The 22,784-nt window shown below is 36.2% G+C and overlaps 1 protein-coding gene across 1 annotated transcript in view; it reads right to left on the bottom strand.

The window, feature by feature from the left end:
• The window catches only part of LOC142353031 (uncharacterized), a 280,268-nt gene that overhangs the window by 13,767 nt on the left and 243,717 nt on the right, over nucleotides 1-22,784 (bottom strand). Inside the window, exon 4 of the mRNA XM_075405222.1 lies at nucleotides 16,038-16,262. Within this exon, the coding sequence (XP_075261337.1) occupies nucleotides 16,038-16,262 (225 nt within the window). The remainder of the gene's footprint in view (nucleotides 1-16,037; nucleotides 16,263-22,784) is intronic.

Genomic DNA, 22,784 nt, shown 5'->3' with positions numbered 1-22,784 from the left:
CTGTAGTCCCGTTTGAAAAAAAAGTTTTGAAGGTTGTGTACAAACAAGGAACTGCATAAATTTTATTTCGTTTCATTATTTCCGTAGAAACGTCAGACACATCAAACAACGCATGATAATGGTTAGAGGGTAACACTTCACAATAGCCGTTTTCAAAATGCATGCATACAGCGTAATTCCTGGCAAACATTGAAGATGGTTTCTTCTCTTCAGAGACAAAAAACCTGAAATTCTTTTGAAATTGTTTAAAGTAAGCAGGTGAACGCTCATACATAGCTTCCACCATTTTGTCAAACGATTCTTTTATTCAGATATATCGTGCTCGTCCTTTTTTTGCTTCAACTTTGGGTTCATTGCTGTTGGTGCCTTAGCTGCTATATCAGTATCATTAGAATTGTTAGCGATGGATCGAATCTTTGGAGATTTTTTCATCAGCTTTTCAATTTCTTCAAGTGTTAGTGTTATTCTTTGTTGAAATTCATAGTCATGATCAGCTTTTTTGAATAATTTTAAAAAAAACTTAACTTCCAGTCTTTTCATAAGACTTAATCGTTGCTCTGATCAAACGTTTTTCACTTTAAGAAACGTCAAAATCAGCGTGTCCAAACTCGGCGTCTTTCTCAGCTGTAAATGGCATTGTAAAATTCTTTGTCCAAAATATTGTGTCAAACTGTTTTCAACTGAAAAAGAAATACCAATGAATTTCTATGGAAACCAAATTTAAACACACGCACAGAAATGTGTGAGCTAAAAATAGAATTCTTCAACCGATAACGAAAATGTATAAAATACAACGTTTACCTACATGGTAGTTGTATGTTTAGCTACATGGTTAGCTAACAGAAATAGTAATTGCAAACTGCCATGTGTCAAACACATGTATCTCTATAGTATCTCCAACAAACAACGAAATTGATTTGAACACATACACACACAAATGCATGAACTAAAAACAAAACACTTCACCTGATAAGAATAGTGTGCAAAATATAACGTTAACCTACATGATAGCTCTATGTTTAGCTAAATGGTTAGCTAACAGGAACAGTAACTGCAAACTGCCATGGGTCAGACACATGTATCTCTCTGTATTTTCAACAAACTAGTTTTAAGTTTGTTCAATAAATAACACGTTATTATAAGGTAGATTGAATTGTGACCTGGGGTTTGTCAGCAGATTATATTTGGGAGTGGAGTTATTGAATGAAATTTATACTTTCTTGAAGTTCTTCAACAGTATAGAAACAATTTAAAATCAACAACTGCACTTACATGCACAGAGAAAAATTGTCATTTAGTTTGAATTTTGTACGCTTAAATATTTCTTTCATTTCTCAATTTTTGCAACGCCAAGAAATTACAAAAAATCGTACTTGCTGTTTTACTTTTCAACTTTTAAAAGTAACCTACCAAAAACTAGAAAATAATGTCTTATTATATCCTCACAGAAGACGAAAATTCTTGGGAACGAACTTTGGTGTATCAAACACACCATGAGAATTTCTTAGTGGTTGTCCAGCAGAAGCGGTACAACGAGAAATATGAATGGAACACCCTCAACCATTGCCTGCTCCCGAAAATATTTTTCAACTTCATGGCCAAGTTACCTGAAAAACCAACAACAGACACGCATGGAGGCGCAATTTTTACTTCTGGAGGCATTATTCCTCCATCTAAAGTCCCAGACAATCTCTCCTCATATAAAATTCCTGATCTACCGGAAAACCTGAAAAAAGTATTCTACAAATATGATTGCAATATGGTACCATTCTTTGAAAATCAACTCGGTGTAGTAGAAGCTTGCGACAGTTTGGCTGATCTCTGGGGACTAGCACGATCACCCGAATCACCTTTTCAGCCAACAACATGTACAACGCCGGTGAGAGATCCTAGTCCCACTGTATCGTCATTTGAGAGCAGTCCGTCACTTTTCTCAAAACTGGGAAAAACAAATCAGCGATCAGCAAAATGCAAGTTCTCTTTTGGACAACCTCTCCGGGACAAACTTTGAGAGAACAGTAGAAAACAAGCAATCAGAAGGGGGAGAATCAACACCAGAACCTGACTCCACTACAGCTCCAATAAACAAAGAAACACAACGTGTACTGAAAGCTCTAAGAAAGAGAATTCACTCAACCAGTGCGAGAGAACTTTTCATAAACTCTAATTTTATTATTACTCCAATCGAACAATACAACAGTATTTAAAAAAAGCTTGTAAACAAGTTCTCGTTCAATTTTTTCAAGCCGTTTTTTTGTTGTAAAACTAAATTGATTGAGCTTTCATTCTTTAAAAAACAGTTATTTAAAACATCTTCTTCGTTAGAGAAAAAATGTTGATTCGTTAAACGCCGAGTTGTTTTTATGCAGCTGAGAACCGGAATATATAAGAGTGCCAGAACAGTTGAGGAAAAAAATGATATTAATTCAACCGCAAAAAAAATCAAAAATTTGTATAAAATTTTCTGTTTACCAGCCCCATTTAATTTTCAAAAAGTTTCAATGGAATTAAATGCAGCTTCCGAATTCCTCAGTTTCTAACGGTTTCTTGTCTGGCAGTGTGGTGGCTAGTTTGCCAAGTCAGGTTTTGAAAAAAAAAACTGTAAATTTCTGAAGAAAAAGTTATTTTAGTCTGATAACGGTATATAGCAAAAACCTTGAAAATTTGATTTTTTCAAATTTTTCAAACAGAAGATAAAATTGTTGACAGAGATGAACAAAACTGACTGTGCTGTTAGTTTCTGACGAAAAAGAATTGTAATCATCAAATTTTTTAGAGTTATCTTCAATTTTTAATACAAAAATTTTGAATTTTTCCAACTTATCTCAAAATCTGGATATACGATTTTGGATTTTTCATGCTCAGCTGTCAGGTAACTGTTAATGGATGATGCTTGACCAGTTTTTGAGAATCAAAGCAATTTTTTTTCATAATATACTAAGAGATCAAAGCTGAAAACTGAATGACTAATAGCTTACAAAATTTGTATTTTTTTCAATTTTTTTCTTATAGTTACTCTGATTTTTCTTGTGCACATTAGGGATGCAATTAATCATGCTGCTAGCTCCTGAAAAAAATTATTAAACTCTTCAGTTTTTTTTTCAAAGTCATCTTCAAATTTTTTAAAATAATTTTAAAAGAATTGTATAATTTTAGGATTTTTTTCAACTTATCTCAAAACCTGGATATACGATTTTGGATTTTTCATTCTGAGCTGTTAGGTAACTGTTCATAGACGATAGTTGGACAGTTTTTGAAAAGCAAAGCAAAACTTTTTTCATAACTAACAGATCTAATCTTGACCCATTCGTTTTGTTCTCAGATTTAGAATCGTATCACAACAGTTTTCATAAAGAGACCATGTTTCTTCTTTTACTTAGCTGAGATTGGTCTCGGGAAAGAAAATCCATTCAAATCACGCCCCTAGTCTCTAGCAACATATCAGTAACTTGTTAAGTTTTAACAAGTTTTGAGGTAGGTTATTATTCAGGTCTAAATATGGACCCCTGAATACATTGGAATTAAACAAACATTATTATCTTGGGCGTACAAGGTTAGATCTTGAATGAATTCCTTTAGACTTTCACTGACCTTTCTTTGAATAATAGCGCCAAATGCCATTAATACTATCTAGAAAAGAGTTTTACTTTTACAAATTTTGATAAATTCTTCAAGCTTTAACTGAAATAAACTCTCAAAATCTTTTCCTTCAACACTCAAAACAATTACATTGCTTTTTCTCATACCTCCTCTTATATTTATTCGAAAAAGTTTTGTCTGGTAGACTCTGCAAACATTTTCGGATTTCTTTCAACCATTCCTTCCTTGAATCTTTTCCAAGGTTTATCAATTTTGCAATTTTCCTTAAATTCATTTGTTGAAACTTTTGCGAGCTTAAAAACGCATTCAAGATAAAACTGCGTCAACATGGCGATACAATGCCCCCACTGTTCAACACCACTCTGCCATCGACGTTTTCTTAATAAATACCTGAAGAACATAACATATTTCCGGATGTACCAACGTTTAGCTGTTTTCATTGCTTTCAGAAAGTACGAAGCTTGCCTACGCTGCGCAAGCATTCCCATAATTCTCACCAGCAGCCTATTTCGAAAGTGTGTTACACTTGTCGTGTAGGTTTTCAAACAAAGCTGGACTATGTGGAACACGTTAACAACGAACATGGCGTGCCAATACTGGACATGGAAGAAGATGAGATTGACTCGTCAAGGCCCACTGTCAGTTCAATCAGCGGTGGTGTAAACTACTAGGAGTTTCAACCGGGGGCGAAAGATTTGGACATAATGGAATACATGTTCAGAAAGCGTGATGAAGTGTCTAGAATTATCCAAAAACACACACACACACAAACTTCCCCAAAAACTTCAATTAAACGTTGAAATGACGCTTCAGAAGCCCTTAGATGAAGAAGTTTAAAAAGTGAGCGTGTACTTCAACACAGAAACAGTGACGGTGTATCATTCAGGGATTTCAGATGAAAGCTACGAATCTCTCATTGACAACATTGTGTCCAAGCTCGTAACCTTCTCAAGCTACGGAAGTGGATGGCAGCTGCTCTCTATAGACAAGGTAACCCTGAAACTGGTTAAATGCGTTGCAGTGCGGGGTAGCAGCTACATACTGTTTCATGAAGGCCATCCGTTGAGAAGGGATTCGAATTTGCTGAACATACACAATGGAAGCGATGACAACTGCTCTCTATATTGCTACACAGCTGGATACATTGTTTATAAAAAAAAGAAAAACTGGAGCCACCAGCACCGTGCTTCAGGCCCAGGACGAATGCTTCAGGACACCGTTCTTCAGTCCAAGGACAAATTCTTACATAAAGCAGAGAGAACCCGTCAGCCAAGATGCCCAAAGGGAACTTTGAAATGCCAATGAGTCTTCATGACATATCAAAGTTCGAGGATCTCAATGAAGTGTAAGTTTGTGTTCAGGTAATAAGATTTTTAAGTTACATCAATTTTGCCTACTAAAAACTTAACCTTTCAATGGAAAAAAAAACTTTATGAACTTCAATTTTCTAATAACAAAAAAAATTTGATAATCCCCCCTCAAAAAGTAAAAAAGTAAAAAAAATCTCTGCTTAAGGTACAACAAGAACCATCTACTACCCCTGAGGTTGTCAAAAGGAAAACGATTTCCCTTTGTTCTGGACTCTTTGCTCCTACAAAACTAACAGACCTACCACTACGTACTCATTATCAACTTAATGAAACTTGTTGCGAAAGTCAAAGGAAGGGAGTATCGTGATAGAAACGAGCTGTGTCGGAATTGTTTTCATGTATGTTCATCAGCAGAGCTACTCATTTCTCATCAAAAAATTTGTCTGGAAAACGATTCAGTACAAATAACCATGCCCACAGGCGATAAAAATGTAAAGTTCGAGAATTATGCGGCAAGGTGGTTTTCACCTTTAGGTGTACCTGGATCTGGAATGTCTGGTTGTGCCAGTTGCAACGGTAAGAAACAACCCAACTATTTCAAGCACTTCTGCATTAGAACAACATCTCCCGTGCAGCTACTGCATGATTGTTGTTGAGCGCAATAACCCTGAGCCCCTGCATTTTGATGTATACACTGGACCCGATTGTATGGAACACTTTGTTACAAAAATAGAGAAACTTGCAAAACATTTCTATCATCAAAAGCGGAAATTCCCATGTTTTCTTGGGACAGCACCTCCAAGAGACACGTGGTCAAAGTGTTGGATTTGTAATGTTGATTTCAAGAATGATACCGAAAAAGTATTAGACCACTGCCACTTCAAAGTTTTGAGGTAGGTTATTATTCAGGTCTAAATATGGACCCCTGAATACATTGGAATTAAACAAACATTGTTATCTTGGGCGTAAAGGTTAGATCTTGAATGAATTCCTTTAGACTTTCCCTGACCTTTCTTTGAATAATAGCGCCAAATGCAATTAATACTATCTAGAAAAGAGTTTTACTTTTACAAATGTTTCAGCTATAAAATCAAAGTTTGATAAGAAATTCCCAAAACTGGGGTAAATGTGGTTTTGTTGAATACGCAAATGTCTATACAAAGTAAGACTGAAAAGAATTTCACCTGAAACATTGGTAAGTGTCTATTTACAAAACAGCACGTACAGGTTCAAAGTTGTAAACGATAAAAATTGCACAAGGCAAATGTTAATTCTCTGTATTCTGAACTTCAATTATCTATTCCTGAATTTCTGAGGTAGGCGTGCATGAAATTCCACAGATTGTTTGTCACAATCGCGCTGTTATTTTAATTTCTCATTTAGTTTCATTCTTTAAAGTTGATAAATTCTTCAAGCTTTAACTGAAATAAACTCTCAAAATCTTTTCCTTCAACACTCAAAACAATTACATTGCTTTTTCTCATACCTCCTCTTATATTTATTCGAAAAAGTTTTGTCTGGTAGACTCTGCAAACATTTTCGGATTTCTTTCAACCATTCCTTCCTTGAATCTTTTCCAAGGTTTATCAATTTTGCAATTTTCCTTAAATTCATTTGTTGAAACTTTTGCGAGCTTAAAAACGCATTCAAGATAAAACTGCGTCAACATGGCGATACAATGCCCCCACTGTTCATCACCACTCTGCCATCGACGTTCTCTTAATAAACACCTGAAGAACATAACATATTTCCGGATGTACCAACGTTTAGCTGTTTTCATTGCTTTCAGAAAGTACGAAGCTTGCCTACGCTGCGCAAGCATTCCCATAATTCTCACCAGCAGCCTATTTTGAAAGTGTGTTACACTTGTCGTGTAGGTTTTCAAACAAAGCTGGACTATGTGGAACACGTTAACAACGAACATGGCGTGCCAATACTGGACATGGAAGAAGATGAGATTGACTCGTCAAGGCCCACTGTCAGTTCAATCAGCGGTGGTGTAAACTACTAGGAGTTTCAACCGGGGGCGAAAGATTTTGACATAATGGAATACATGTTCAGAAAGCGTGATGAAGTGTCTAGAATTATCCAAAAACACACACACACACACAAATTTCCCCAAAAACTTCAATTAAACGTTGAAATGACGCTTCAGAAGCCCTTAGATGAAGAAGTTTAAAAAGTGAGCGTGTACTTCAGCACAGAAACAGTGACGGTGTATCATTCAGGGATTTCAGATGAAAGCTACGAATCTCTCATTGACAACATTGTGTCCAAGCTCGTAACCTTCTCATGCTACGGAAGTGGATGGCAGCTGCTCTCTATAGACAAGGTAACCCTGAAACTGGTTAAATGCGTTGCAGTGCGGGGTAGCAGCTACATACTGTTTCATGAAGGCCATCCGTTGAGAAGGGATTCGAATTTGCTGAACATATACAATGGAAGCGATGACAACTGCTCTCTATATTGCTACACAGCTGAATACATTGTTTATAAAAAAAAGAAAAACTGGAGCCGCCAGCACCGTGCTTCAGGCCCAGGACGAATGCTTCAGGACACCGTTCTTCAGTCCAAGGACAAATTCTTACATAAAGCAGAGAGAACCCATCAGGCAAGATGCCCAAAGGGAACTTTGAAATGCCAATGAGTCTTCATGACATATCAAAGTTCGAGGATCTCAATGAAGTGTAAGTTTGTGTTCAGGTAATAAGATTTTTAAGTTACATCAGTTTTGCCTACTAAAAACTTAACCTTTCAATGAAAAAAAAACTTTATGAAGAACTTCAATTTTCTAATAACAAAAAAAATTTGATAATCCCCCCTCAAAAAGTAAAAAAGTAAAAAAAAATCTCTGCTTAAGGTACAACAAGAACCATCTACTACCCCTGAGGTTGTCAAAAGGAAAACGATTTCCCTTTGTTCTGGACTCTTTGCTCCTACAAAACTAACAGACCTACCACTACGTACTCATTATCAACTTAATGAAACTTGTTGCGAAAGTTAAAGGAAGGGAGTATCGTGATAGAAACGAGCTGTGTCGGAATTGTTTTCATGTATGTTCATCAGCAGAGCTACTCATTTCTCATCAAAAAGTTTGTCTGGAAAACGATTCAGTACAAATAACCATGCCCACAGGCGATAAAAATGTAAAGTTCGAGAATTATGCGGCAAGGTGGTTTTCACCTTTAGTGGTGTACCTGGATCTGCAATGTCTGGTTGTGCCAGTTGCAACGGTAAGAAACAACCCAACTATTTCAAGCACTTCTGCATTAGAACAACATCTCCCGTGCAGTTACTGCATGATTGTTGTTGAGCGCAATAACCCTGAGCCCCTGCATTTTGATGTATACACTGGACCCGATTGTATGGAACACTTTGTTACAAAAATAGAGAAACTTGCAAAACATTTCTATCATCAAAAGCGGAAATTCCCATGTTTTCTTGGGACAGCACCTCCAAGAGACACATGGTCAAAGTGTTGGATTTGTAATGTTGATTTCAAGAATGATACCGAAAAAGTATTAGACCACTGCCACTTCAAAGTTTTGAGGTAGGTTATTATTCAGGTCTAAATATGGACCCCTGAATACATTGGAATTAAACAAACATTGTTATCTTGGGCGTAAAGGTTAGATCTTGAATGAATTCCTTTAGACTTTCCCTGACCTTTCTTTGAATAATAGCGCCAAATGCAATTAATACTATCTAGAAAAGAGTTTTACTTTTACAAATGTTTCAGCTATAAAATCAAAGTTTGATAAGAAATTCCCAAAACTGGGGTAAATGTGGTTTTGTTGAATACGCAAATGTCTATACAAAGTAAGACTGAAAAGAATTTCACCTGAAACATTGGTAAGTGTCTATTTACAAAACAGCACGTACAGGTTCAAAGTTGTAAACGATAAAAATTGCACAAGGCAAATGTTAATTCTCTGTATTCTGAACTTCAATTATCTAATCCTGAATTTCTGAGGTAGGCGTGCATGAAATTCCACAGATTGTTTGTCACAATCGCGCTGTTATTTTAATTTCTCATTTAGTTTCATTCTTTAAAGTTGATAAATTCTTCAAGCTTTAACTGAAATAAACTCAAAATCTTTTCCTTCAACACTCAAAACAATTACATTGCTTTTTCTCATACCTCCTCTTATATTTATTCGAAAAAGTTTTGTCTGGTAGACTCTGCAAACATTTTCGGATTTCTTTCAACCATTCCTTCCTTGAATCTTTTCCAAGGTTTATCAATTTTGCAATTTTCCTTAAATTCATTTGTTGAAACTTTTGCAAGCTTAAAAACGCATTCAAAATAAAACTGCGTCAACATGGCGATACAATGCCCCCACTGTTCAACACCACTCTGCCATCGACGTTCTCTTAATAAACACCTGAAGAACATAACATATTTCCGGATGTACCAACGTTTAGCTGTTTTCATTGCTTTCAGAAAGTACGAAGCTTGCCTACGCTGCGCAAGCATTCCCATAATTCTCACCAGCAGCCTATTTCGAAAGTGTGTTACACTTGTCGTGTAGGTTTTCAAACAAAGCTGGACTATGTGGAACACGTTAACAACGAACATGGCGTGCCAATACTGGACATGGAAGAAGATGAGATTGACTCGTCAAGGCCCACTGTCAGTTCAATCAGCGGTGGTGTAAACTACTAGTAGTTTCAACCGGGGGAGAAAGATTTGGACATAATGGAATACATGTTCAGAAAGCGTGATGAAGTGTCAAGAATTATCCAAAAACACACACAAATTTCCCCAAAAACTTCAATTAAACGTTGAAATGACGCTTCAGAAGCCCTTAGATAAAGAAGTTGAAAAAGTGAGCGTGTACTTCAACACAGAAACAGTGACGGTGTACCATTCAGGGATTTCAGATGAAAGCTACGAATCTCTCATTGACAACATTGTGTCCAAGCTTGTAAACTTCTCAAGCTACGTAAATGGATGGCAGCTGCTCTCTATAGACAAGGTAACCCTGAAACTGGTTAAATGCCTTGCAGTGCGGGGTAGCAGCTACATACTGTTTCATGAAGGCCATCCGTTGAGAAGGGATTCCATTTGCTGAACACACACAATGGAAGCGATGACAACTGCTCTCTATATTGCTACACAGCTGGATACCACATTGTTTATAAAAAAAGAAAAACTGGAGCCGCCAGCACCGTGCTTCAGTCCCAGGACGAAGGCTTCAGGACACCGTGCTTCAGGCCAAGGACAAATTCTTACATACAGCAGAGAGAACCCGTCAGCCAAGATGCCCAAAGGGAACTTTGAAATGCCAATGAGTCTTCATGACATATCAAAGTTCGAGGATCTCAATGAAGTGTAAGTTGATGTGTTCAGGTAATAAGATTTTTAAATTACATCAATTTTGCCTACTAAAAACTTAACCTTTCAATGAAAAAAAAACTTTGAAGAACTTCAATTTTCTAATAAAAAAATTTTTTTGATAATCCACCCTGTAAAAATAAAAAAAAATCTCTGCTTAAGGTACAACAAGAACCATCTACTACCCCTGAGGTTGTCAAAAGGAAAACGATTTCCCTTTGTTCTGGACTCTTTGCTCCTACAAAACTAACAGACCTACCACTACGTACTCATTATCAACTTAATGAAACTTGTTGCGAAAGTTAAAGGAAGGGAGTATCGTGATAGAAACGAGCTGTGTCGGAACTGTTTTCATGTATGTTCATCAGCAGAGCTACTCATTTCTCATCAAAAAGTTTGTCTGGAAAACGATTCAGTACAAATAACCATGCCCACAGGCGATAAAAATGTAAAGTTCGAGAATTATGCGGCAAGGTGGTTTTCACCTTTAGTGGTGTACCTGGATCTGCAATGTCTGGTTGTGCCAGTTGCAACGGTAAGAAACAACCCAACTATTTCAAGCACTTCTGCATTAGAACAACATCTCCCGTGCAGTTACTGCATGATTGTTGTTGAGCGCAATAACCCTGAGCCCCTGCATTTTGATGTATACACTGGACCCGATTGTATGGAACACTTTGTTACAAAAATAGAGAAACTTGCAAAACATTTCTATCATCAAAAGCGGAAATTCCCATGTTTTCTTGGGACAGCACCTCCAAGAGACACATGGTCAAAGTGTTGGATTTGTAATGTTGATTTCAACAATGATACCGAAAAAGTATTAGACCACTGCCACTTCAACGGACAGTTCATCGGATATGCGCATAGTGAGTGTAATCTAAAGCGATGAACGTTAAATTACACACCAGTGAACGCTCACAATATGATGAATTATGATTTACATATTGTGAAGTCCTTACACTCAGCTTCACAGTCGACAAAAATTGAAGTCATACCAACCAATGATGAGAAGTTTATTGCACTCAATTTTGGCGTTTTCATTAAAACGCGAAAACGCAAGCGTGACAAGGTTGCAGTGTACGAGTACCTTTGTTTTATCGACAGCTTCAAGTTCATGCCTTTTAGCTTAGATAAACTGGTAGAAAGTTTACCCGACACAAAGTTTTCTCTCCAAGACCACTTCTATCGGGGCTATACAGGCGAGCAGCAAAAACTGTTGAAGAAAAAAGGAAACTTTCCATACTCATATGTGATTTCATTCAGTAAGCAAGCTAAGTGATCTGTCTCTTCCAAGTCTAAAGAAATCGACGTTACCAATGAAGAACTCATTCAGTTGAATAATGTGTTCAAAGTTTTCAACTGCGAAAGCCTCAAACAGTTCCTCGAACATTACCTTACAGGAGATGTTCTCCAGTTAGCATGCTGATTTGAGGACCTGCGATCCGTATGTTATAACACATACGGATTGGACTGTTCCCAATTCTATACAGCCTCAAACTTTTCAGGAAGTGCCAGCCTAAAAGTTTGCGAATCAGAACTTGAGCTACTGACTGATCGACGGATACTTGACATGACAGAGAGGATGATGCGTGGAGGGTTGTCCTCTGTCTTTAGCTCAAGACAGGAGGTTGCCAATAACACCATGTTGCCGGAATTTGACGAGTCGAAAGATGTTTCATCACTAATCTACATTGATGCAAACAATCTTTACGGTGGCATCATGCTCCACTACCCATTGCCACTCAAGGATTTTGAGCTCGTTGACGACATTTCATTGGACGAAATATTACAAACAGAAGATGAGGGGGATATTTGTTTCCTGATTGAAGTGGATTTGGAGTACCCTGAAGCACTACATGATAATGATAAACATGCAGACTATCCACTTGTACCAGACAAGGAACCAATCGATCCCCTAGAATTGAGTGACTTTCAAACTTCTTTAAAAACGCCCTTAAATTGACTGGATCAAAAACCAATAAGCTAAGACAGACCTTCCACCCCAAGAGAAACTATGTGGTTCACTATCGTAAACTGAAATTCTACGTTAACAACGGCATCAAAATTACCAAGGTTCATCAAGCTGTAACATTCCGACAATCGAAGTGGCTTTCAAGTTACATTGCACTCAACGCGCAAAAACGACAGGAAGCATCCACCAAGTTTGACCAGGATTTCTAGAAGCTAATGTCAAATTCGACCTTTGGAAAATTTTGTGAAAGTTTGCGAAACCGAGTGTCAGTTTCATTCGTCAGAACGGCGGAGGAACTTCTGAAAGCAACATCAGAAGGTAATATTTTTTAAAATAATAGACGAAAACTTGACTCTGATAACTAAGAAAAAGCAGTCTATCCTGTGGAACAAGCCAAAAATTGTGGGTGCTAGCATTTTCGAGCTTTCGAAGCTCTTCATGCTGGAGTTCCACTACAATGTAATGAAAAAACAAACCGAGTGTGTGCTGCTGTATTCAGATACAGACTCCTTCATTTACAAGGTGAACACCTCAAACTTCTATAAAGACCTGGAAAAAAATTTGGCGCTCAGAAACCATTTTGACCTCTCAAATTTTCCAACAGATCACACACTCTATGATAGATCGAACAAAAAAGTTGTTTTAAAGTTCAAAGATGAACTTGCGGGAACACCAATACAGGAGTTTTGTGCCCTTAAACCAAAACTGTATTCTATTCTCGTCACTAACGGGCAAACAAAGATGTCTGCGAAAGGAACCAAAAAATTCGCCCAAGCCAAATTGAACCATGAGATGTTCAAAAAAACATTAGAAACCGAAGATCTAGTGAGAGTGGAAAACATTAAATTCAACACCGACAAACATCAATTACAAACTGTTTGTGTCAACAAAATTGCGCTAAGCGCATATGATGACAAGAGATATATCAGTTCGGACCGAAAAACTACACTACCATTGGGACACTTTTCGTTGAGGGACGAGTACATTACGAAAAAAATGTGCGTCGAAACTGACGGGGTTACGGAATTGAATGAATCTTATAATGTGTTCGAACTTCCCGAAGGTGGTGAAGCATCGGGCTGGGAAACACCAGGTACCGGCTTTCATCAACAGTCGTATTCGAATGAGGAGTTAAATGATGTTGCCGAACTTTCGAACCTATCTGATCAAAGCGATGACTCTAATCATGAAATCAGTAACACCTTCATTCTCAACGAAGCTGAGGAAAGCGCCGATAAATCTACCAGCAGCAGTGACAGTGCTACTTTAGCAAATATTAGCAAGCGAAGAAAACAGCTAATGTAAACAGAAACCTATTCAATGAAAGCGAAAGTCTTGTTTCTAGAAACTCTGAACAGGTACTAGAAACTGTGTCTGAGACCGAAGAATCTCCAGTTATTTCAATTAAACGCACCCGTGCCTTCATTGATGATTCTGACACTGATTAATCGTAATATACTTTCTTTGTATTATTAAAAAGTACTGCTTTTATAGAACGGAAAGTTAAAAGATATACAAAGTAAAATATTACGAATAGTCTTTTTGTCCAAAACGCTGAAAGAAAACTTACTTTAGGAAAGTTTTCCAGTCTTCCGATGGAATATGCCTCGGGCCTTACAGGCACAATTGTATTTCAAATGATCTTCGAACTCTTGTAAAAAAAAAGCTTGTTTGCAAAATGGACAAATTTGATCAAATATTTTACCAGAAACTAGGATCGGATAACTATATAAAGGGTTGACGTGTTTTTTGTGATAGGTATGCTTTGAGAACTGGGAAACAAAAAAAGGGGGTTTTCACATCGATGACAGTATTTTATATAGCGATTGATATGATGTTTTACAAAGTGATTATACTTTTCTTCGTCAGTTCCAAAATTGAGATCACAACTTTTACATTTATACTTGTTCATTTCAATCAGAAACTTTACGGTTTGGTAAAATTACACAGCAGCCAACAGTTGGTTCAGTGTAGAAGGAAAATTGTCTATATAGGGCCCCAAATTTGAGTCTTCACGCTTAACTAAGACTACCAGACAGAAAGGGCTGTATTCCAAACTTTTATCAACAAACCACTGAATTCCTACACAGAGGGCCCTGATTCATTTTCCTAACCAAATTTAAAGTTCCAGACAGCATTTGCCGGCATACATTTACTTTATCTTAATTGGGCCGCTTTTCCATACCGATGCAAATTAATTTCAAAATCCATAAAAACACCCCATGCCCAATTATTTTATTTTGAAATTCAGTTTCCAAGAGACAGCCACTCTGATTTAATTCCTCATAAAATCCCCCACCGTAAACAAAACTTGACAAGTTTAAACAATTCCCCATTTTCAAAATCTAATAAAAGTTCAATTTATCCCAAATATGCCCGCGACAAGAATAAATCCAGTTTCCCAAAATTGTATTCCCATATTCCAAATAACAAGAACTTACAAAATCCTAAAGTCTAAAATAGGTATCAGAACTTGCTATATTTCCTGTAAAAATATCTCTTCAGAACGAGAAATCAGTTTTTCGGTGGTAAAGTTCTTTGCAGGGGGGGGGTCCGGACCCCCCCCCCCCTCAAGTCATATAGCAGATGAGCATACTACTATCGTCAATCTCTTCCCTGACAAAAAGGTACCACAATGGCCAGACTGGTCAAATTTGAAACCAATCAAACATTTTTGGACAGTTTTTAAACAGCGGCTATCCAGAACATCCTTTCAAGAGTGAACAAAACTCAAAAAGTTAAGGGCAAAAACAAAATGACAACTAAAAAAATTGCTCCAACAAACATAAACCGACTAATGTCGGAAGAATTGCTTTTGAACGTCAAGCGGGTGGAAAAACATTTGACCCCGCGGGTATTCAAACCACTGACCTCCCGATCCATCACCAGATGCATTGTCCACTCGGCTATCAGGCCCTTAATGTTGCTTTGTTGCAACCGACTTTATATTAGCAACAAGCTTTACTTCGGAGTGCGAGCAATAAAGATTACTCAAAATGAAGAATGAAAGCTAGAAAAAGTCAAAGAATGTTCTAGAAGAAAAGCGCAAAAACGGTCAAGTGAAAAACTCGCATAAAAAAGACCAACACGTTTGCAATAATTGCTATGAACTTCGTTCAAGAGCAATTAAACGTTCGAGAGCAATTAAAGATATCGAAACTGAAATATAATTGAAGATTATTTGAAGGCAGCTTTACAGTGCATATTTTTCTCTAATTGTTTTTGGTCGAAGTCTCTTTTTTAATAAGTTGAAACTACAGGTCCATGAAGCTTTTTTCTGACAACTTGTGTTTTGGTAGCACAGTGAGCAGGATTTAAAAACTCGTGGGCAAGATTTTGGCATCAAAAAATATCTTGAATCACGTCACAAACCGATGATTTGAAAGCTACGAGTGAAAGCACCCTGAGATAACGTCATTCAATAGTTGGCGCTTTGACCTAAACCTCCAATCAGAAGCACCCATCGCAAAAAAACCAGCAACACAATCAGGCACTTAACTTTGTGAATGTTCCTTACTCTCAAGTTAAATGAAGCACAACGGCCACAGGCGCTAGAGAATAAGATAACTCAAACATTTGTCTCTTGAGACAGCACTAAACTATTCGGTTTCACTTGAAAAAAAAATGTTTACATCTTTCTTGCGAATAAACAAAACTGAAGCAAAACTTAGAGTAAACAAATAATTAAAAAACCAGAATATACTTTAATTAAAAAACTAGAAGACACTGGCGAAAATGAGAAGTACAATTTGCAAAAATTTTCAATTTGAGGAAAAAATTAAGTGAAGTTATTGACATTCATTTGGACACCCACCTAGTTTTCCTACGCTTCCTCATAGCGTTTTGAAGCATACTGTCTGGACTGGTACTCCTACTTCTGGCCACTGCGTTTGCAGTGGAGGTGGTCGCAGTCGATGATCCATTGTGGTCTTCTAAGGAGGCACTGACTAAAGAGGAGGTGGAGTTGTCCTGCTGGTTTTGGAGAGAAGACCTCGAACTAAGGCCGCTACCAGTACCACCACTGGCACCACGTACACCTCTGAATAATTATCACACCATTTTTTTAGTTCTTAAAAGTCAAATTGACCTCTAATTTAGTCCAATTAACCAACTGTCCACATGGTAAACATTATAAAATAAATGACCATTGTATTTCGGTCCACGTAACGTCACGAAAAAAAAAAGATTTAGAGTTGTCTAAATTCACTTGTATTTCTCGTTAGACTTAATGCTATTTCTCAGCACCTCGTTTATTAACAAATAAGCATCAGCCACATAAACAAAAACAATAACATGTACAAAATCAAACATACCCGGCAGATTGCCGGAAAATAGCCGCCGTTGATTCCAATAAGCATGGTTGGGATTGAAAGAATAGAAGGTATTGAAAAAAAAAGATTTTTGTACAAAAACATTTTTTTAGTCCGATTTATTTTGATGGCATTTCGTAATTGAACATACTTCTGTCTCTCAGTGAGAGGCTACAGGGTCTAGTATCAATACCAATAAGCACTATAGATAGTAACTAAAACTTATGAGAACAAAGTTCAAGTACCGGGCATCTAAAAATGGGCTTTATGGGTTTATCCCGTTTCTATTTCTGACTTCAATTTTTTATACTGACTCTGTTCATTTTGAATTGCTTTGCTGAGCAACTGATGTTCAAATTCACTTTAAGCAGAATGAGAGAAGAGAGAAACTAGCCTAGAGAAGTCAAAAAGATTTCACGCAAAATGTCGAAAAAGCGGCAAAATGGTAAAGCGAAAAAAAGTTCGACGAAGTAAAAAAAACATAGCAGGACAAGTCCTGAAATACAATCCAAAGAATTGAATTAAAAACTGAAAATTAATGTACCTGACCAGCAGATCAATTGAACAATCCCAGCCAAAAAGACAATAAAAAAATTGAGAAACTAAACTAATCAAACAAATTAAAGAAAATATTCATCGGTACAACTCTTGAGGCCTTTACCCTGAAGGCCGAATATGATAAAATTCAATATACTCATTAACTCACGCACAGGACTTGAAAGAGATTTATTGTCCACTAATGGCATATAAACTCGAGAAATAAACTTCATTAAAACCAAACTGCTAAAATTCGTGATAATTAAAAATTGAAAACCTGTGTCATTCCCACTAGAAGCTAAGCAGTAACCTATCATTAAACCCTGCAGGAGGTTCGTTGGCCCTTGAGGTTGGAGAAACCTAAAAAATGACAAAAAAATTTTAAAAAAACTTGAAAAAATTGCAAGTTTTATCAAAATAGTGCTATAATTTTTGATATTAAAATGATGAAAACCATTCCATGGCCAAAAAAGTTTTTAGTGCCCAATTATCAAACGCAATAGGAGATTTCCTGGCTCCTGGGGCTCGGAAAACTTAGAAAATGAAAACAAATTTTTGAAAAATTTGAAAAAAATGCAAGTTTTATCAAAAATGTTGAAAACCATTCTATTACCACTAGAAAATATGCAGTAACCTATTATCAAACCGTTGAGGAGGTTGCTTGACAGCTAGGGCTGACAAACTCAAAATATGAGAACAATTTTCAAAAACCTTGAAAAAATTGTAAACAATTGAAAATAAATTTGCGTGTTCATGTTTCGAGTACCAAAAGATATAGCTCCTAAAATGGTCATAAGAAGTAATTATTTCTAGCAAAAGACCTTTATCAAATTTTACAAACCTCTATTTTAGACTAGTCTAACAAAAAATTCGAAAAAAGACGAAAAAAAGCAAAAAATTGCAACATTTTGAGCTCAAAAAATGACCTTTTAACCTTGAAATACGGCCTTCCCAGTAACTTCACCACTCTATGCACTTGAAGGACTACTAACCGCGGCTAAGGGCCTCTAATGAAAATTGATGCCCGCTCAGCTTTACCGGTTTATCCCGTTTTGAAAGCTCAAAGTTATGAAAAAAGGTGTGAAAACATCTTACAAAAATAAAAAAACATAGCAGGACAAGTCCTGACGTACAATTCAAAGAATTTTCATTGACTAAACAGAAAAACTAGACCAAAAATGGACTATGAGTGACTTGAGAAAACCATTTTGAAAAAAATCAGATCAAAAAATAAGAAAAAAAAACAGAAAATCAATGTCAAAATGCCGAATGTGAACAAAAAAACCACTAGCGAGAAATGAAAATTCAATTTAAACAAAAAACTAGGCCTAGAATGAGCTGTTAATGGATTGCGAAAACCATTTAGAAAAAAATCCGATCCGAAAAATTGAAAAAACAGTAAAAATCAGAGTGAAATTGCCGCATGTGAACAAAAAACCACTCCCGAGAAACCGAATTTTTGTTCAAACACCGTTTTCTCACTCTACTTTAAAATTAGAGCGATAAAAATTCACGCCGCAAAACCCCTCGCTTTTTCGCTCCATTTCCTGTTTCGGCGTGACCAAAATCACTACTCCAACTTGACTTAAAAATCATGAAAATGTGTGAACAGATCTTTAAAAAAAAAACATAGCCGGAAGAATTCCGGAAACGACTCGAAGGAGAAAACTGCCCATCCTTATGACTAAACAACTGAACAACTATTGTGAACCCTCCATAAAAGCCATAAAAAAATTAAGGAAGATTAGAAACAGCATTCAAAAACATATTGAACAAAAAAAACTAAAAAACTATATTTTTTTAACTTGAAATTTTTATAGTACAAGGAAACCTAAAGCCGAATAAAGTTCCTTTGAAATTTTTGCAATGAAAAACTCGCAAAACAATGGGCAAGTCATATAAGGCTAAGAAACTTGTCTAAGATTAAAAAAACGAAAACCTTCAAAAAAAATAAGAAAGATGGTTTTAAAATGTCTCAATTTTTCTGTCAATTTTCCTCAGAAAAAAATGAACTATACCAAGAAAATATTAGTCAAATGGTATCTGAAAATTCCTTAAGCAACAAGCTTTTATCCAAATCCCACTTAAAGCATTAAAACAATAAAAAAAACAGGCAAAAAATCTTAAATTTCGTCTAAAAGTCAGCAAAACTGATCAAAAATCTACAAATTAACATTCAACTCAAATTTACTATAGTTTTGGCTACACAACTAGGAGCACTATTGTGAGCCCTGAACCTCCACAAATGCCATAAAAAAATTAGGGAAGAAAAGAAATGGCATTCAAAAACAAATTCAACAAAAAAATTATACAAACTTAAGTTTTTTTAACTTGCGTTTTTTAATAGTACAAGAAAACATAAAGCCGAGTGAAATTCCTTTCCAATTAGGGCAATGGAAAGCTCGCAAAACATTGAGCAAGTCATAATAGGCTAAGAAACTTGTTTAAGACTAAGAAAAAAGAAAAACTGCAAAAAAAATAAGAAAAATGGTTTAAAGTTTCTCAATTTTTCTGTCAATTTTCGGAAGAAAAGAATGATTTAGACTAATAAAACTTTAGTCAATTGTTAGCTGAAAATTCCCTAAGTAACAAGCTTCCATTCAAATCCCACTTAAAGCATTAAGACAATAAAACGGGCAAAAAATCATTAAATTTCGTCTAAAAATCAGCAAAACTGATCAAATACCTCCAAATTAGCATTAAACTCAGAATTAACTACTTGAAACCTTCAATTCCTATCAAAACAAGCCTAAAACTAATACAATATCATAATCAAACCTCATAACCATCAAAAGTTGCAAAAAAACTGCTTTTAAAAGCCGCACGTGAACAAAAAATTTCGCTCGCTTATAGAAAATTTTTTCACACATCAAGTTCTCTCTCTCTCTCTCAAAGACAGCGGTATGAACAAAAACCACTCTCTTTTCGCTCCGCTCTCAACTTTTGTTCAGCCCCAAAATCACTCCAAATTTTTTCACGCGTTTCATTTCCCGCTTCAAAAATCACTCCAATAAAATTGATTTAAAAAAAAAGGACTTCTCCAATACTCCTCTTCGAGTCGTAAAAAAAGACAGCGCCCCAATACAATTCACATTCTTTGAATTGTAAAAAGACAGAGCACCAATACAATCCAATTCTTGGATTGTAAAAAAATAGGAGCGCTATAATAGCCGGCTGAGAAGATGAGGGCGGCTATTAATAAGACAGAAAGTTAACTTTTGGAGATCTACCTTTGCGTGGAAGTTCTTGATGACCTCCTGAAGTTTAATCAATGTTGGGTACCAGGAAAAAGGCAGAAAAATTTTGAGATAATAATCAAAACACAAGTACCGTTAGAAATAGCCAACTAATTTAGGAGAAATTGTGGAACCAACCGGCTTGGAAATCTTAGACTAACCCACATAAACAATAGCCTCTACCCTTGCATTGGACCAGGAATTTTTCATTTCAAGCCCAGTTCACGCGTACAAGCTACAGTTTCTGTGGGTTCAATCTAAGATTTCCGTGCCCGTTGATTGAGCAATTCCTCCGACAATTATTTGGTTAATTTCTTACGATACCACAAAAAATACTCTTTTACTGAAACTAAGTTTGGGGCACTTTTGGTCATTCAGGTCGATGCACTCATTACTTTCACTTAATAGGTGCCCGAGGAAAAAAAATAGTTCGTCACTTCGCCATCCATAGACTTGGGGGCCCTGGTAGTGGTAAGAATACGTGACAGATCAACTTCAAAAAATCAACTCCGCTTAAGACCTACGTATTAACATAACGTTAATAATTGCTTTCGAAAGACCGGCTGGGGCTCGTTTCATTTGTAGCTTGCTTCAGTCGGGTGGGGCGCGGGATTGGGAGGAGATAAGTTACTTTAGTTTTACAACGTAAAAATTCAGTTTTTGACCAGGAAGTATACAAGATTTAAGCAAATATTTGGAAAACCGTTAATACCTTCCGCAGCCTTTACGCTAGAGATCTTAGTCAAACCTGATTTTACATCAAACGCAGGGCTAACTTAGCAGATATCGCAATGTTCAAATTCGAGAACTCATCGAATCCTGACAGTAAAGAAAGTTGCAACGAATTCACAACTATTTCACGTTTTCTCTTTCGAAGCAAATTCAAATTTAGTCATTCAAATTTAGTCAGAAAGTTGTACAAACGTGAATACATCACATTATGAGACCATTTTTATTTTTTACTGGGAAAAATGAATTGAGCTCGTTACTGACATTGGGATTACAGGTAAGTATAGGGCGTATCAGCCGCAAAATGCATTGTCTTTTGAAATATTTAAGCCTAACAGATAAATTAATTAAATATTGTAATAAATCTCCGCTATCAGCATTATTACAAAAGAACGATTTGCACAATTTTGCAGCAAAATTTTAATCTCTAGGTTTCCCAGACAGTTGTCGAATATTCTCAATTTGCTCAATCAGCACAACTTTTTACCATGGAAATTAGAATCCCAAGATTGGCCATAGTTGACTTTAACGTAGTTGTGCATAATGCTCAGTTTTATATGAAATACTGTTCGATCACCTGACCAAAAAGACGGCCTGTTATCAAAAAAAGCATATGCAAATCGAAATTTAGTTTTCAGCCCAATTATCCTAGCGTCGTGAAAAAATAGAGTGCTAACTTTTTGTTGGAAAGTATACCTGGGTGAATCCAAAACTGGCCGCTGGAGAGCTTATCACCGGCAAAATGCATTTTTTTTTTGAATCGTTCAGCCTTAAAGAGAAATTAATTGAAAATTTTGAAAATAACTGAACAAAGTCAATCGAATTAATCTCAAGACTCTGAAAACTTTTATAAAAATTTTGAGGGCGAAAAGTTGAAAGTGTCAGATGAAAAATTGGTCAAAAACACTTTCAACAAACATTTCAATCAACAAACATTTCAAACAAAACCGACTAACGGGCGAATTGCTCTCAAACGACCGGCGAGCGGTTGGCTTCGTCAGTAGCTAGCCGCGGTTTAGTGAGGCTAGCTTTAGCTTGATTCGACTCTTCAACTTTTAGTTTCTAGCATTGTTAGTAAAAATAAATCAAATAAAAAACTGATACTTGAAAAATTTGCAAAATATTGCAGAAATTAAAGAAAAGCCTCGAGATTTCGCAGTGGAAAAATTCAAAACTATTTTTTGTCTCTGGAGTTATGTCAAGTAACCCATCTACAAGACTTGAGAAGCTTCCTTGGCCAGTAATGATAGCTAAACTCAGAAAAGGACAAAAACATTAAAAATTTGAAAACAATCGTAAATTTAAAAGTTTTTTTAAAATTCAAGATATGAAAATCTTCAACACCAGTTCATTGTCTCAAGAGATTATCCAGTGTCCCTACTTCAAGCTTTAAATGGTTTCACTGGCTCAAAAAGATCCAGAAACTCGGAACATGATAATAATTTTCCGGAGGCTGGAGAAACCTAAAAATCAACAAAAATTTTCAAAAACTTGAAATGCAAGTTTTATGAAAAAAACATTAAAATTTGTCATATTAAAAAATTGTAAACTATTCCATGGCAAATGAAAATTTTTTAGTAATTATTATCAAACCCTTGAGGACGTTTTCTGGGCCCTGCATCGGGAAAGAAAGGAATAATGAAAAATAAATGTGAAAATAAAAAAATTTGCACGTTTTGTCAAAAGGTGCTAAAATTTGTGATGTTAAAAAATTGATACCAATCCAATACCACTAAAAACTATGCAGTA

This window comes from Convolutriloba macropyga, chromosome 14, assembly GCF_964194025.1.
Source record: "Convolutriloba macropyga chromosome 14, txConMacr16.3, whole genome shotgun sequence".
NCBI lineage: Eukaryota > Metazoa > Xenacoelomorpha > Acoela > Convolutidae > Convolutriloba > Convolutriloba macropyga.
This window is presented reverse-complemented; position numbering and strand designations above follow the sequence as displayed.